The sequence below is a fragment of the Pelophylax lessonae genome, assembly GCF_965119305.1.
Source record: "Pelophylax lessonae genome assembly, chromosome: 2".
Taxonomy (NCBI): Eukaryota; Metazoa; Chordata; class Amphibia; order Anura; family Ranidae; genus Pelophylax; species Pelophylax lessonae.
Genome location: NC_138769.1, coordinates 707,331,576 through 707,348,752, shown reverse-complemented (window position 1 = coordinate 707,348,752; position 17,177 = coordinate 707,331,576). Strand labels below are relative to the sequence as shown.

The window sequence follows — 17,177 nt, the reverse complement described above, 5'->3', positions numbered from 1 at the left end:
TAAGAATCCCATTTAAAAATTTACCAACAAGATAATAAAAAAAAAAAAAAGGAAAAGCATAAAAAATAACAAGAATTGTTAAGGTGGACTTGTTACCTTGTTCAGTTAACTCCCTCTTTTCCTTATTTTTATACAAAATTGTCTTAAAAAATTTGGAATATTGCAATAATCTGTTATTGTATTAATAAACTTAGGGAATCCAGAAAAAAAATTAAAATAAATAACAAGCATAATACGACTCACATTTCCTCAAATTGAAAAGTACAGATTTTCACTGGCAAAAGACTTTTAAAACTGACCCTTCCAAACACACATCCTGTGATGACATTTCCTGTTCAGTTACCGTATCAATGTGAATTTTTATTTTTTTTGTTTTTTTTCATTTTCACGAATAAAAATAAATCATTAATTTGCACAATTTCTAAGCACTTCCAGAGAGCAACTTGCAGCTTAAGACCAGTCACAGAGCCTCGTCGCAGCATCAGCAGCAACACAGAACCCTGCTAATACAACGGCACACACAAAGATTACAATCCTACCTTTGTTGTAACAATACAGAGGCAATCCATTTCGTGATGCTCGGCCGGACGGAACGCAAATCATAAAGCGAACGGAAGAAAATCTCTTATAAGACAAAAAACCCCAGAACAATACAGGAATCACCAAGCTGCAAGGACCGTGTGTGCCTGTGTTGCTGTGTGTGTGTGTATGTGCTTTTTTTTTTTTTTTTTTTTTTTTCTATCGGGCCTCTTCAGTACGGAATGCAAGTCTTCTTTCGCAGTGATCTCAGCATGTCTGGTTAATACAGGTATCTGGAAATCCGCAAAAGATCAAGAAAATCCAAAACTTCCGAGGGTGATTGTATCATCAATCAATGCTACGTCTCTCATCGAAATATTCTTAATTTTTTTTTTTTTTTTTTTTTTCAAGCAAAACCAGATAAGAGGCAAATACAAGAGATCAGGAAGAACCAGACTTTAAATAGAGTGCAGAATCCTAAAATGCTTCATCATGGCCAGAACCATCAGCTGTGCCAATTTTTTGTTCTCTCTCCATCGTCTAACTTATCTTCCACAATTACAAGGCACATGTCTTAACAGAGGCATCCTTTGCCTGGTTTCTGATACACTACTGGGTTAAAGCACTTTCTTTTTTTTTTTTTAAACGGAGAACACGTCTTGTTTAAAGACAGCTTCTGTTAAGCACACATGCCATCTGCCTGAATACCCTATAAACCGATTTCTGAAAACAGGAAGAATATCAAAGACATCAGTAATCTTAACGCAGAAAACAACACAGTAAGGGCATGGTGCAAAAAAAAAAATTGAAAGGAGACGTACTTAATGGTTCTTGCTACGTTAAAGGATTTCTCAATAAAATATGTGGGTGATCCTTGTGATCGTAATGAGAGATATTTTTAGAATATATTTTTTTTTTCTTCCTTGTACAGCAGCAGAAGCGTTCAAGGTTTCAACAGAGAGAGACGTTGATAGCCTAGCAGGGGAAATTAAATGATATATTGTCAAACGCTAGAATCTTCTTGTCAGCGGGAGAGTGGGCAAGACTGATTTTTATGAAAAGGCAACATAAACCGTTGCCTTGGGGGCCACAGATATTTTGCCGGTTCTCTTTAGTCTTTCTCTTTTTCATCATCAATTTTACATCTTAAAGTGGAACTAAACCCATCGATTTAACTGATTCCAAAAACAGGCATGTTGTGAATGAGGACTGTCACAGTTGCTTGCTAAAGTGGGGTACACGCTAGTAGAAAATCTGCAGAAAAATTCCCGATCAAGGTAAAAGCGGACGAATTTCGGCTAGTGTATACACAACTTTCAGCAGCCGATGCCGACATTTTCAACGAAAAAAAAACGGAGGGACAAACACCAACATTTTTATCGTCCGTTCCCAGCACGACCAATTTTCGTTTAACCGCTTGCCGACCGCCGCACAACTATTTACGTCGGCAGTCAGACCCTCACAGGCAAAGCGACTTATGGCCTGTGAGGGTCTAGGGAGCGAGTGCGCGCCCGCTCCCGCTCCCGCGTGGTCACGGATCCCCCCGCTCGTGTGCCCTTCGGACCCGATGTCCGCCGGTCACTCGCGATCGTCCGTTAGAGCAGGAGAAAGGCAGGCGGCTAATGTAAACAAGCCGCCTGTCATTCTCCCCTGTGTATGAATAGTGATCATACGGTTCTACTATGTAGGACCGTTGATCACTGTTCCTACACCTCAAGCCACAGCCAATCACAGTTAGAATTACGCCCCTAGGGACACACGTAACCCCTCCCTCTCAAAAAAAGTTAATCCCTTCACTGCCAGTGTCATTTTACAGTAACAGTACATATGTATAGCACTGATTACTGTAGTAATGACACTGGTAACCCCAAAAGTGTCAAAAATGTCAGTCAAGGGTCCGTTCTGTCCGCCGCAATGTCGCAGTACCGCAAAAAAATCGCAGATCGCCGCCATTACGCGTTAAAAAGAAACAACAAAAATGACAAAAATCTTTCCCTTAGTTAGTAAACACAATAACTTTTGCGCAAACAAATCAAAATACACTTTTTGCGATTTTTTTTTTACCAAACCTATGTAGCATAAAACAAATTGGCTTAAAATGTTAAAAAATTTTGATTTTTACATTTTTTTGGGGGGGGAATTTCATATAAAAAAAATGTGAAAAATATTGTTATTTTTGCAAAATTGATGCTTTTTTTGTTTATAGCGCAAAAAGTAAAAATCGCACAGATGATCAAATACCACCAAAAGAAAGCTCTGTTTGTGGGAAAAAAAAGGACGTCAAATTCGTTTAGGTACAGCGTCGCACGACCGCGCAATTGTCCGTTAAAGTCACGCAGTGCCGAATCGCAAAATAGGCCCTGGTCAGGAAGGGGGTAAAATCTTCCGGGGCTTAAGTGGTTAATGTGTATGCAGTACGACCGCAAAAAAAATCAGATACCAAAGACCACGCATGATCTGAAGTTGCTTGCAACCCACAAGTCTAGGTACAAACATCCCAAAAAAAATAAAAACTCAGACGAGAAATTTCGTGAACATTATGCACTGTCAACTAAAAACGGTTATGACCGCTGAGCATGAGAGAGAAAAATTGTCCGATTTTCGTCAAGTGTGTACGAGCCTTAACTCAACCAAACAGTCAAGCCATCTGGTGTCATAACTGATCACTAGTGCAGCACCATGGCAACTGCAAATCAAACAGGGGCTAAGATGGCAGCTTCCTTGGCTGTAAAGGATAGGAGGGTTTAGTTCTGCTTCAACCACTTCCATACAGGGCAGTTACACCCCCTTCCTGCCCAGGCCAATTTTCAGCTTTTAGCGCTGTTGCATTTTGAATGACAATTGCGCGGTCATGCAACACTGTACCTAAACCAAATTGATGTCATATGTTTTTCCCCCACAAATAGAGCTTTCTTTTGGTGGTATTTGATCACCACAAAGTTTTTTTCTTTTTTGCTAAACAAATAAAAAAGACCGAAAAGTTTGAAAAAAAAAAAACGTTTTTTTTTTTTGTTTATGTTACAGTATTTTATGCTTATGTTATAAAATTTTGTAAATAAATATTTTTTTTCCTGCACCGTTGAGCACTGATGAGGCCACACTGACAGGCACTGATGAGGAGGCACTGATGGGGTGGCACTGATGATGAGACACTAATATACAGCACTGATAGGTGGCACTGATATGCAGCACTGATGGACACTGATAGGTAGCACTGATATGCAGCATTGATGGGCACTGATGGGCACTGATAGGCGGCACAGATGGGCATTGATAGGCGCCACTGATGGGCACTGATAGGCGGCACTAATGGGCACTGATAGATGGCAATGATGATGGGCACTGGTGGGTGGCACTGATAGATGGCAATGATGGGCAGTACTGATGAGGAGGGCACTAGCAGGCTCCCTGAGCACTGATTGGCATCCCTGGTGGCCATGGGTGGGCATCCCTGGTGGCCATGGGCGGCAATCCCTGGTGGCTTTAGTGGCATCCCCCAAGGGTCTGCACTGGTAATCAATACTCTGATTACCAGCACAGATGCCCCCCCCCATCCCCCGTCAGGAGAGCCGCTAATCGTCTCTCCTCTACTCGCGCCTTTCAGGTGCGAACTGAGGAAAGCCGATCAATGGCACTTCCTATTTACTATGTGACCAGCTGTGATTGGACATAGCTGATAACATGGTAAAGAGCCTACATCATACGCTCTTTACCAGGATCGGAGATGCGGTATGTCAGAGTGACACACCGCACCACCGATCGCCGCTCAGAGCTGCCTATCCCGCTGGATGTCATATGACGCCCGGCCGGGATGGGACAACCACTTTGCGCCCTTTATTTTACTATATGATGGCCGGGAAGTGGTTAAAAACTCGTACACACTATAAGAAAATCGGGCGAAAATTTTCGTTCAAAGAATTTTGGTACGATTTTCGTATGGTGTCTACACACCTTTCCACAGCCGATTCTGAATTTTCGTAAGAAAATTCTCGAAGGGACAGACTCCAAAATGTTTTTTGGACGGAAAAAAAACTAACGATTTTCATTTAATGTGTACTGTTTTCGTACAATTTTTGTACAAGAAAAATCAGAAAAGAAAGACAGCGCATGATCAGAAACAATAAACAACAAAAAAAAAAGCCTTTGTCATACAAGAATTTTCATATGAATTTTCGTACATCAGTTCCGATTTGCTGTCAAACAACGAGAAAAATCAGACAGACAATCGTTTGCCAGATTTTCTTATAGTAAATACCCCACTTTAGGCTCAATTCCACTTTCCACCACCTACTAAAAGCAGATGTCTTCCAAGAAATTACCTAAATAATGCTGTTCCTCTTCCCTTTCTCCATTGAGGAGCAGTGGGAAGTCTTTAATGTTTCATAGAATGGCACTCATGTTGTGACATCTTAGTGCTTTTCTATGCAACTATTTACTGTGAGCCCGGACTGTGTAATGATGCTGGCCTAGGGGATGTGTTCATGACATGATTAGGGTATCACAGAGGCATACACCCAATAATAAATCCTGCCAAAAACTTTCCATACATCTGACTCTGAACAAATAATAAGTGACACCAGTCTGGAGAAAATTTGGCCTGCTAGGCCATTTTATTCCCAAATAAAAAAAAAAAAAATTCTTAAAAAAGAAACCATGCATAATCCAGTACCCATAACATAAAGGTTGCTGGTCTTGGGAGGCACCAAAACCAAATTAAATTTGTGTATCAGCGTTAATACTTAAACGGCCCCCAGGCACGAAACATGGGCTAGGGGACAAACACACTTCTCCACAGATACCGCCTTGTTACCATTTTCCCGCTAATCCACCATTTACTGGAATATACTAGAATGCACCATAACTTAGATGGGTCACCCTATGAACTTTTCCAAGACTGTTAACGCCTCCAAAGACCCCAACCGCCAAACCTTTAGTTATTTATTTACTTTTTTTTTTCAAAACAAATAAAACAACCATTGAAAAATAGGAACCAGGGCGGGAGGTCGGGGATTCTTGCTTGTTCCTTGTTCCAAAGGGGTCTGCTGAACCTACTAATCTGCCCCTTGCATCCCCCCTACCTATAGCCCCACCTATCTTATCTTGACCAATCCCAGAAGTTGACCTCCCCATTATACCCAGCTATTTAACCCCTTGCACCTGTATCCCTGTCTCCTCTATCATAAGGCCCTGCGCTTTTCTTTTTCGCTTCGGGCCTGTCTATATGGGTGTCACGCTTACCTCTAATGCAAGTGGTCAGTCACTATAGCTGGCTTCTGTGTTCTTCACCTATAGCAGCCCCCTTTCCCATAAGGCAAGTAGGCCAACCAGAACTCGGTTGTTCCCAGGTATTAAACACAGAACTATAAGGCCTGGCACGAACTGAGCACAGAAAATAAGTACTTGCAGTTGGCAGACAGGTGCAGTAGTTCAATGACAGTCCAGGTATAAGGCAGGCAAGATTCAGAATAGTCAAATCCAAACTGTAGTCAAAAGGCAGGCAGAGTTCAGAGAATAGTTGATATCCAATCTGAGGCCATAAACAGTGGAATCCAGACAGCAGAGCAGGACAGAAAGACAGTGAGCTTGAGCATGTATTACACACGCTATCACAAGCATGCGACTGCAGGCTTGGCTGGCTTAAATCAGGTTTGCTCTCCACCCACAAACTAGCCAAGCCAATCTTGCAGGTGGACAGACAGACAGGGGTGCATCATAGCCAAAAGCAGGATCCTGGAATGAGACCAGCAGCTGTCAAAGAAAAGGAGAGTTTACAGGCTCCTGACAATGGGTTTCCAGGAAAGGCTTCAAGGACACTGGATATCATTTAATCTGGAAGTAGAGAAGAGACCAGTGTTGGAGGAGGGAAGGTGAGTACTGCTTTTTGAACTTCCTTCCTTAGTCTGAGGGGACTAAGAGGGAAGAGAGAAGCTGAAGTGGGCTTTAAACACTATTTGTATATAAAAGTTATTTTATGCATCCCCCTCTTCTTTTGCCATCTAATAATAAAACCTCTCATACTCACCTAGCAGTGGCTTCAGGCTCTGTTCAGCTTCATGTCTTGGCAGCAAGACTTGTGGTTGCTTCTAAAGGATGGGAGAATAATTTAAGCAGAAGCACTGATTGGCTATCTGTGCTTAAAAATTAAGCCTTGTGCAGCACATGATCAGTCACCAATGTGTAAGCATACTAACATAGCCATAGGCGTGCGCACAGGGTGTGCCGGGTGTGCCTGGGCACACCCAATCACCTAGGGCACATTAGCATTATCGCTCTGTTTGCCAGTGAGGAGATGGGAAAGATCTCCCTTGGACCTGCTCTGCCATAAGAGAAGTGCCACACACTTCTATTTCACTTTGCCAGCAGGGAGAGTAATGTACCAGGGCCATATACATGTAGGCAAACACATGCATGTGTATTTCAACTTTGGGGTGCACACCCTAATGCAATAGGCACACCTATGAACATAGCATATGGCATACTGTATATTTTTTAATCTTTGTAACAAAATAAGTGAAATTGTTTTATAAATATATTGCTGTGACTCTTTTTAGTACCTACAAAGTCTTTGTCCTTGATTATATTAGGGATATGGTACCTAGTACCTGTAAAGGGGATTGCAGGTTCACGTTGACTGGTACTAATTGGATTCATCAATCACTACTGCGTAGTAAGACTTCATGCACTCCACTGCCATAAGAGGGTGCACCACTTGTGTCTCAGACATGCTTTCAATTTGCCACTGTGCAAATGTTTCTGCTGGGCTGAGAGCCAGGACACAGAACAAACACTGCAGGATTCTTGGACAGATGTGAGGCTTTCCTTTCTGTGTTATCCTAAGTGTTCCTAGGACAAATGTAAAATATGGCAACTCCATTGTGTCCCAGTTTATTTCTGTGGCTCCCGGTATCCAGTGGAAGCCTGCTATGGGTGATGAAGAGAGGCAATACTCATACCACCTTAATAGGACACATATGGCATTGGCAAAAAATTGATTTTGTATGTTTTTTTGTTTGTGTGGGTTACTTCTGTGTTACTGAATCACCTCCAACATTCCAATCATCTTCAACCCAAAAACTGGCCTTAGTGTATACTTTTCTGTAATGATTGCCAAGTTCGTCCTGTTTGAACAGACACTGGTGTAATTAGTTCTGTTTTCTAAAATGCCTTGGAAAATGATTTGGATGAGAAGACTTGGCTCACAATCACTAGTCCAATGCATCATAAAGGTGCTTAATAGGGTTGAAGTCAGGGCTCTGTGCAGGCCACTTGAGTTCCTCCACACCAAACTCATCAAATAACGTCTTTAAGGAGCTGGCTTTGTGCACGTGGGTACAGCCACGGAACAGAAAAAAACCTTCCCCATACTGTTGTCACAAGGTTAGAAGCGTAAAATTGCTTTCTAAAATGTCACCTCTTTGCTGAAACAGTTACGGGACCCTTCACTGGATATCGATTAATTGGAGAGGCATCCACATACTTTTATCTAGCTGTAATAGGCAGGTATCAATAACATTTGTGTCATGTAGTGTAAAAATACCTATATCTGCTATATGAGTGTAAAGTAAACATGTAAAATGTAGTGTTGTAGTGGAAGATGTAAGCCATGTCCCATGAGGCATTGCAAGGCTGACAGTTACAAGCCTGGCTCCCAAAGGCAACAGCGGGAGGACAGCAGGTTGAGCACCCATAATATAAGCCATTGTCCTTGACCTTTGTTCACTGCTCAAGACCTAATTCAATCAATCACTATATCTGACCCAATACCTCCTAAATAACAAATCACCAACTATTATACAGGTAAGCCCTCCTCCACACCTAAACCCTCCCAACCCCAATAACTACCTCTATATGTATCCCATCCTACAGCAGAAGTGCAATTCTCCCTTAGGGTTCTAGCATCTTGAATCATGGGAAGTGTTGATGTCCTAGAGCGTGATGACTGATAACTGGAGCAGTCATAAAGCAGGAGTACACAACATCTAACTCTTCTCCATAGCTGTAGATTTGACTGCTTTAGAAGACACAATAACCATGTAGTCACCCACTTACTGAAGGTGATGGTAACTAAAAGGGCGGTGTGCGATGGCTAAGGATAGTCTATATCCTGTATAGTTTATATATGCCTCTCAGCAGCAGGAGATCAAATTAATTCTCACTCTCAACTCAACTTTGCAGCCCTTGCTCCTAAAATAAGATAAAGGCATACATAACTATGTGTGGTAAGATTGTGCCATTTGCCTAAAAATGTTGGTGACTAGAAGTGTCTATTTCAAAATCAGAAACTGTTAGGGGTTTTTAGTAAAGGTTAGAAAACAAATAGGAGAGTATATCTTATAAAGTTCTCATTTATCCAGGTCATGGTATAGTTCAGGGTTCACTAAATGGCAGACCGGGGACCAGACACGGACCAAGCAACAGTCCTGTCCCGACTGTGGCTGTGCCACTTATGAGCCTGGGTGTTCTCTCTTTTTGGTCTACTGCCCGCTTCCTCCCCACAGGGGACAGAGGGTGGGATTTGGTAATCACCCATTTGCTAATGTGATAAGTTGGGCAGCTCCTGCCCTGTGTCCTGATGTGCAGCGACACAGAGAAAGAGATGTACACCACTCAGGCAGTTGGAACTTCACAGCCAGCCATGGGTGCAGGACCTTGGATCGCCACCGCAAACAGGAAACAAGAGAAATGGCTGCACACCAAGCGATGGCTCACGATGAAAGGCTTTATTGAACAAGGTACAGCAAAATGGATGGTAGACATGTTTCACACGACTCACAGCATGCTTGTTCACTAACTCCTGATATGCAGCACCTTCCACCCGCTGTAAGGATGATAGTGGCCGCTGGGCGGGAGACCAGAAAGATCAAACACCCAGCTGCTATTTGTAAAGAGGGCACTGTGTAAATGGGGCATTTTGATTTGTAAAGGGGACACAGTGCTGTGTAAAGGGGCACTGTGATGTGTAGAGGAGGTACTGTAATGTGGAAACGGGGTATTGTGATGCATAAAGGGGGCATTGTGATTTGTAAAGGGGACACTATGTTAAGGGGGCACTGTGATGTGAAGGAGAACTGAACACACTGTTGGACTGCTTAAAAGGGAGGGGCTGTAATGTGAAGGGGGTCTGTGATGTAAAGGTAGACTGTGGAAACTGATGTAGGGGGAGCTGTGATGTTAAGTTGGGGTTGTGATGTGAAGGGGGTGCTGAGGACAGTGATGTAGGGGGGGGGGGGCTGTGCTGTGCTGTAAAAGGGGGTTGTGATGTGTTATAACGCAAACATGGGATTCAGACCTCTGCCGTAAGAAAAATGTACAAACTAGACACCCATGAATTTTAATTCAAGACCCCTTGTATGTTGTTGCTTGTTCTGTAATGTTGAAGATGTTTCTACAGTCATCCAAGTGGCCGCCTGTTCAGAGTGGTCCCTCCCTGAATAATGAGCAGAGGGTTCCCCGAGAGCAATTGATTGCCACTGCGGTGAAGTTTTTGCAGAACCCCCGAGTGCGTCAGAGCCCCGTTGCCACCCGGAAGGACTTTCTGAAGAGGAAAGCATAAGGAGGAGGAGTGTGGAGTTCTGTGGTGTACAGGCTGTGAAGGGGACCACTTCAGAGGGCTTGGTCTTACATACCCGGATTCTGGTCGTGTTGACTGATCCTGCTTGCATTGACCCCCTGTAATTAAGGGGTCTGTGCTTTCTGGTAAGCACACTCACACAGTGGTGCCTATATGGTGAAGGGTTCAAGGTTTTACCATGTGAAGAGTTTTTTTTTTTTCCTTGGAGATATATCTTTATTGATACATCCGCATATTGGGACTTATCACTTTGAACTTTTTTGTCTCACTCCATTGATGCACTTTAATTATATATTTTTTTATGCATATTTTTTATATTTTTTATGTATTTATTTATTTATACAGTTGACCATTTATACAGTTGTTGATTTGTTACTATGCACTTTACAAGATAATTTTAATATACCACATATTTGCACGTTTAAAGGTGAGCGCAGCTTAGTACACCTTGTGTGTATCATATATTCATCCAAGTGGCTTCCTTGGTTCAAATAATTGCTGGCAACATACCCATACATCTGCCCTGACATATTGTATGACACTATGGTACCTGGATTAAGGTGTCTGTGCTATCTGTATGGATATAAATGCTGAGGAATGTTCCTGACACTAACTAAAACCGAAGAATCGCCTTGGATAGGCTGCAAAACGTCTTCAACAATACAGAATGAGTCCAGTTACTATGTGGAATTACTAAGAGCTAGACATTTTTTTGAATATTGAGTTTAGTTTGATGGTGCTGTTGAAAAGTGTTAAAGTAGAACTGAATGCAAAAGGTTTTTTTTTTTTTTATTTTGGATAAAGTAAGGAAGGGTTATAATCCCTGACAGTATTTTTGCCGTCTGTGTCCCATTGCGGAGATTTCCTTTCCCTTCCCATAGCCACAACAGTAAGTGAAAGGAAATTCCTATCGAAGTGAAGTAAATCTTTGATAATAACCATGGTCACCAGAACAATTATTCCCATCGGAAGATTTCCCCTCTATTCCTGTTCTGGCGACCACTCAAAAATTGGGATTTTCTTTCAGTTTTATTGATAACAGTCACTAGGGCAAATAGAGACGGTGAATCTCCACAACAAGGACACAGAAATCAACAAAAAATGAACAGCTATTCTAATCCCTCACCTATTTAAAATGTAAAAAAAGGTTTTCTTTCAGTAATACTTTAAATAGCAGTACACTACGGGACGTCGGCTGAGCTCCTGCGGAGTGCTTTGCACCCACAGGGCCCGCGCCCTGGTGTCCTGGTCTTCTCCCTCTCCTTTCCTGTCTCCCTTCTTCTTCTGTATCTCTTCCTTCTTCCCAGCTCCTCCCCCTCTTTCCCTAGCCTATGAGGTCTTCTTTCTGTTGCTGGATATATTGTCTGTGTATCATTTAGCATATCAGGATCCGTCCTTCTGAGACGGTATGTTATGGCGCTTTTCCACTGCATGGAACCGAACGGTTCAGCTCGCTTTTGTGCTTTTCCACTGCTGGTACCGCATGGTATAGTGTAGGAATGGTTCGGTACGGTACGGTATGGTACGGTATGGCAGCGCTTTTCCACTGCATGGAAACGAACGGTACGGCTCTCAAAAACAGTACCTACTCGATTGTGGTTCCAAGAGGTACCATACCCGGTACAATATCCCACAATCCTTTGCATGCAGTCACTACTAGCCACTGATTGGTCAGAGAATCCCACCCACCCAGTTGTTATCCCACCCACTTAACTTTAGTACTACTTTAGTGGAAAAGCAAACCATACCATACTGTACCGAACCGTTCCAACACCGTACCATGTTGTACCAGCAGTGGAAAAGCAAACCGGGCCAAGCAGGGCCGAGTAGAGGCGAGCCGGTACTTGCAGTGGAAAAGTGCCATTAGGTGCACTTAGGCCTGGAGGGGTGGCACGCACTCGTGCCTCCTCGAGCATTGTCTTTGCATAGCCTGCACCTTTTCTCACTAAACTTTAAAATTGTGCCCGTATAGTACCTTATTTTATCTGTTAATTGTCATTACCAGCCTAATGCAGCCGTCTGAATCTCCATGCTTATATATATCGCTGTAACTAACTGTTGACTCTTTCTTTTTTTTTTTTTTTTTTTGACTGTTGACTCTTTCTGATGTTTTACGTGACAATGTTTTTACCTTTTTGTATGGTACTTTGCACTCAATAAAGAATAAAAAAAAAAAAAAATAGCAGTGCTATGGGTGTTCTTGTGTTCTATTTTTTTCCATGTTTGATGGTTTAGTTCACCAACTTTCCAGTTCACTATTTGCTAATAGTGATGAGCCGAACACCCCCCTGTTCGGTTCACACAGAACAACTTGAACAGGGGAAATGTTCTTGCGAACATGCGAACTCCATTAAAGTCACGAACATAAAAAATAAAAAGTCCTAATTTTAAAGGCTTAAATGCAAGTTATTGGCCCAAAAAAGTGTATGGGGACCTGGGTACTGCCCTGGGGGACATGAATCAATGCAAAAAAATATTTTAAAACAATCGTTTGTACAGGAGCAGTGATTTTAATAATGCTTAAAGTGAAACGATAAAAATGAAAAATTCCTTTAAATATCGTGCCTGGGGGGCCCCCTTAATGTGCCTGTAAATTGGCGCATTTGTGAGATGTTTCTAGTCTGCTGCAGCAATACTGACATTTCTAAAGGACAAAATGTAATTTAAACTTGCTCACAGCTGTAATGTATTGTCGGCTCCCGGCAATACAAATAAAAAAAATGAAAAAAATGGTGTGGGCCCCCCCCCAAAATCCATACCAGGCCCTTTTCTGAGCACACAGCCTGGCAGGCCAGGATGGGCGTGGGGGCAAGCGAGTGCCCCCCTCCTGAACCATACCAAGCCACATGCCCTCAACATAGGGGGGTGGGTGCTTTGGGGCAGGAGGAGCTCTGCCCCTCCCACCCCAAAGCACCTTGCCCCCATGTTGATGGGGAGAGGAGTCTCTTCCCCACAACCCTGGGCTGTGGTTGTAGGGGTCTGCGGGGGGAGGCTTATCGGAATCTGGAAGCCCCCTTTAACAAGGAGACCCCCAGATCCCACCCCCCCCATGTGAATGGATATCGGGTACATCGTACCTCTACCCATTAACCAAAAAAGTGTACAAAAAAAAAATAAAGACAAAAGCCAGTTTTGGAAAAGTCTTTGGAATAGTGTCTCCTCATGATCGGTCGCCTGTCCGCCTTGAAAATAGAAAAAAAAAAAAGAAGCTCCTGCTTCTACGGACTCTTCGTGCGTAATAAGCCGTTTTGATTTTGACAGCTCTTTTATAGGTACCTGGCGTCACAAGCCGCCCCACAATGCACTGCTCAGGAGCAGTGAATAAATTACTGACGTCATGTAATTTATTCACTGCACCCGCTGGCCAAAGGATTCAAATCCACAACCATTGCAATTGCAGGCCTGGTATTCTACCAGCTACGCCACCGTCAAGTACGCTTAGATCGAGCACACTTTCCCTGCCTAACTAACTAACTCCTAGAGTGTGTCCAGCTTAAGCAGGCTTAACGGTGGCATAGGTGGTAGAATACCAGGCTTGCAATGAGAGAGCTGTGAGTTTCATTCCCCCAGCCAGCCAGTGATTTATTTATTGGAATTCAGACGTCACAGTCCATGATAATGCAGGCACCCGAAGTTCCCGCGAAGAAGCCCATTTGTTCCTCATTTGACGAACGAGCGAACAGCCAATGTTCAAATTGAACTTACGTTTGACTCAAACTCAAAGCTCATCCCTATTTGCTAATCATTTCCACCCATTTTAATAAAATATTTTTTAAAGAGGCTACTAGAGTCTCTGACTCTAAATTTGGTTGATTTATTCCATTGCAACTGATGTGTTATTTTGGAAAAAAAAAAAATAGAGCATTTATTCCTGAAAATGAAAAAATGTGTTTGGTGTTTAACCATAAATGTGGTGGAAGATGGCTGGTGTATCTCCCAAAAATGACATATGAGAAAACAGTGTACACATTTCTTTCTAAATTAGCCACTCAGATATTGCATATAGGAATCAAAATGTGCACAGGCTCCTGAGATACAAAGGTGGAACTATGCAGTGTATATACACTCATCAGCCACTTTATTAGGTATACCTGTTCAATTGCTTGGTAACATAAATTTCTAATCAGCCAATCACATGGTAGCAACTCAATGCCTTTAGGCATCTAGACGTGGTGAAGACAACTTGCTAAAGTTCAAACCGAGTATCAGAATGGAGAAGAAGGGGGATTGAAGTGACTTTGAACATGGCATTGTTGTTGGTGCCAGACGGGCTGGTCTGAGTATTTAAAAAACTGCTGATCTACTGGGATATTCACACACAACCATCTCTCGGGTTTACAGAGAATGGTGTCGGAGAAAGAGAAAATATCCAGTGAGAGGCAGTTGTGTGGATGAAAATGCATTGTTGATGTCAGAGGGGAATGGGCAGACTGGTTTGAGATGATAAAAAGGCAACAGTAACTAAACTAACCACTCGTTAAAACCAAAGTATGCAGAATACCATCTCTGAACACACAATACATCAAACCTTGAAGCAGATGGACTGCAGCAGCAGAAGACCACACCGGTTGCCACTCCTGTCAGCTAAGAACAGGAAACTGAGGCTACAATTCACACAGGCTCACCAAAATTGGACAATAGAAGATTGGAAAAATATTGCCTGGTCTGATGAGTCTTGATTTCAGCTGCTTAAACATATTGGACTAGGTGGGACTTTAAATGAGACCCAAGCTGGTGTTGCCCGGCGTCTCCATCCCTATAACAATAAACAAAATGAGGTTGAAGGATTGTAAGAGGTGCATGATAGTCAGCCAGCCCCCAGTCTGATGTACTCACCCTCCAGTCTGTCACCAACCAAATAAAACCTGTCTCTTGGTACAAAGAACAGGGGTTTAGTTGACACACATTTGCAAACGCATGTGAAAGCTGCAGAGCCACTTCACGGCACCCTGTTAATTAATTATTTAACAGGGTGCCGTGAAGTGGCTCTGCAGCTTTCACATGCGTTTGCAAATGTGTGTCAACTAAACCCCTGTTCTTTGTACCAAGAGACAGGTTTTATTTGGTTGGTGACAGACTGGAGGGTGAGTACATCAGACTGGGGGCTGGCTGACTATCATGCACCTCTTACAATCCTTCAACCTCATTTTGTTTCTTGTTATAGGGATGGAGACGCCGGGCAACACCAGCTTGGGTCTCATTTAAAGTCCCACCTAGTCCAATATGTTTAAGCAACCAGGGATGGAGATGCCTTGCTTACAGCTTGTGTCCCACCGTGCGATTTTTGTGCGTTTTTGGTGGATGCAGTTTTGATTTGACCTTAGTGTTTTCCGTATACAGGGATGGAGACCAATAGCATGACCTGCTTGTCTCACATAAAGTCCCAAAGAGGAAATTAGGGATTTCAAAGGCAGTGTGCTTTACAGGCCATGCCTCATATATAAAATCCCTTCCTATCTATATACTGCATCCACCAAGGGGATGGAGGTGTAATGCTTTTCAGCTGGTCTTTTCCAGTTTGCACCATGGTTATAACCTAATTATTTGAGTCTTTGAGACAACATCCAGTCGTGGATGAGGATGGGTTGGGGGAGGTTGGGCTGTCTCCCTCTCACCTGTTCCCCCATCCACCCATTAGCGGCCATGTGCCTCCAGTGTGAGGACACTAAATTAAGAGTGTAGGACTGCAGATTAACAGGGTGCCATGAAGTGGCTCTGCAGCTTTCACATGCGTTTGCAAATGTGTGTCAACTAAACCCCTGTTCTTTGTACGAAGAGACAGGTTTTATTTGGTTGGTGACAGACTGGAGGGTGAGTACATCAGACTGGGGGCTGGCTGACTATCATGCACCTCTTACAATCCTTCAACCTCATTTTGTTTCTTGATTTCAGCTGCAACATTCAGATGGTACGAACAGAATTTGTTGTAAACAACATGAAAAAATGGATCTATCCTGCCTTCTATCAATGGTTCAGGCTGGTGGTGTAATGGTGTGGGAGATATTTTCTTGGCACACTTTGGGCCCCTTAGTACCAATCGAGCATCGTTAAAACGTCATGGCCTACCTGAGTATTGTTGCTGACCATGTCCATCCCTTTATGACTACAGTGTCCCCATCTTCTGATGGCTCCTTCCAGCAGGATAATGCACCATGTCACAAAGCTCAAATCATCTCACACTGGTGTCTTTCATATGACAATGAGTTCACTGTATTCCAATGACTTCCACACTCACCAGATCTCAATCCGATAGAGCATGTTTAGAATGTGGTGGAATGGCAGATTTGCATCATGGATGTGCAGCCAACTAATCTGCAGCAATTGTGTGAGGCTATCATGTCAATATGGACCAATTTAAACAGTGAGCCTGAAATAAACAAAAAAGGTAATAGGTACCCACATCCATATTGATATCAAAATTGGAAAAGATGAGGGACAGAAAGACTGTTGTCCCCAAGAAGACAGTCTCAAAAAAAGGGAGGGGGGAAAACCCAGAAGGGTAGTTGGACTTTCTCGGTACCTTTGGTTCAGAAATCTCATAACATGGTTTATAAAAAACATATACAAATTTTATTAGATTCAAAATATATATTTTTTTTAAAAAAGAACACGGACAAGTAGTCCGACAATAGTTCATTAGACAAAAGACATCTAGTAAATACTTATTATAGTCAAGGCAAAGTGCAGTAATTCATATTAGGCGTATATTCCTCAACATGTTTTGCGGTGGTGATCCGCTTCTTCAGGAGGATAGGTATATACACGCTCTCTAAAAGTACTGACACTATGTGAAGGGGTGATACCAATAAACATGTTGTGAAGAAGCGGTTCACCACCGCGAAACATGTTGATGAATATACGCCTAATGTGAATTACTGCACTTTGCTTTGACTATAATAAGTATTTACTAGATGTCTTGTGTCTAATGAACTAATGTTGGACTACTTGTCCATGTTCTTTTAAAAAATATATATTTTGTATCTACTAAAATTTGTATATGTTTTTTGCAAACCTCTTGTTATGAGATTTCTGAACCAAAGGTACCGAAAAAGTCCAACTACCCTTCTGGGTTTTCCCCCCTCACTTT

The 17,177-nt window shown here is 42.6% G+C and overlaps 1 protein-coding gene across 3 annotated transcripts in view; it reads right to left on the bottom strand.

Moving 5' to 3' along the window:
• The window catches only part of DLG2 (discs large MAGUK scaffold protein 2), a 2,359,657-nt gene that overhangs the window by 1,931,069 nt on the left and 411,411 nt on the right, over positions 1 to 17,177 (bottom strand). The window contains exon 1 of one of the 3 annotated variants that reach the window (XM_082244456.1): positions 540 to 1,278. The exons of the other annotated variants lie outside the window; for them this stretch is intronic. Coding sequence (XP_082100582.1) covers positions 540 to 569 — 30 coding nt within the window. The 5' untranslated portion in view covers positions 570 to 1,278. Of the gene's footprint in view, positions 1 to 539; positions 1,279 to 17,177 lie in introns of those variants that run through there. 3 annotated transcript variants of the gene reach the window in all.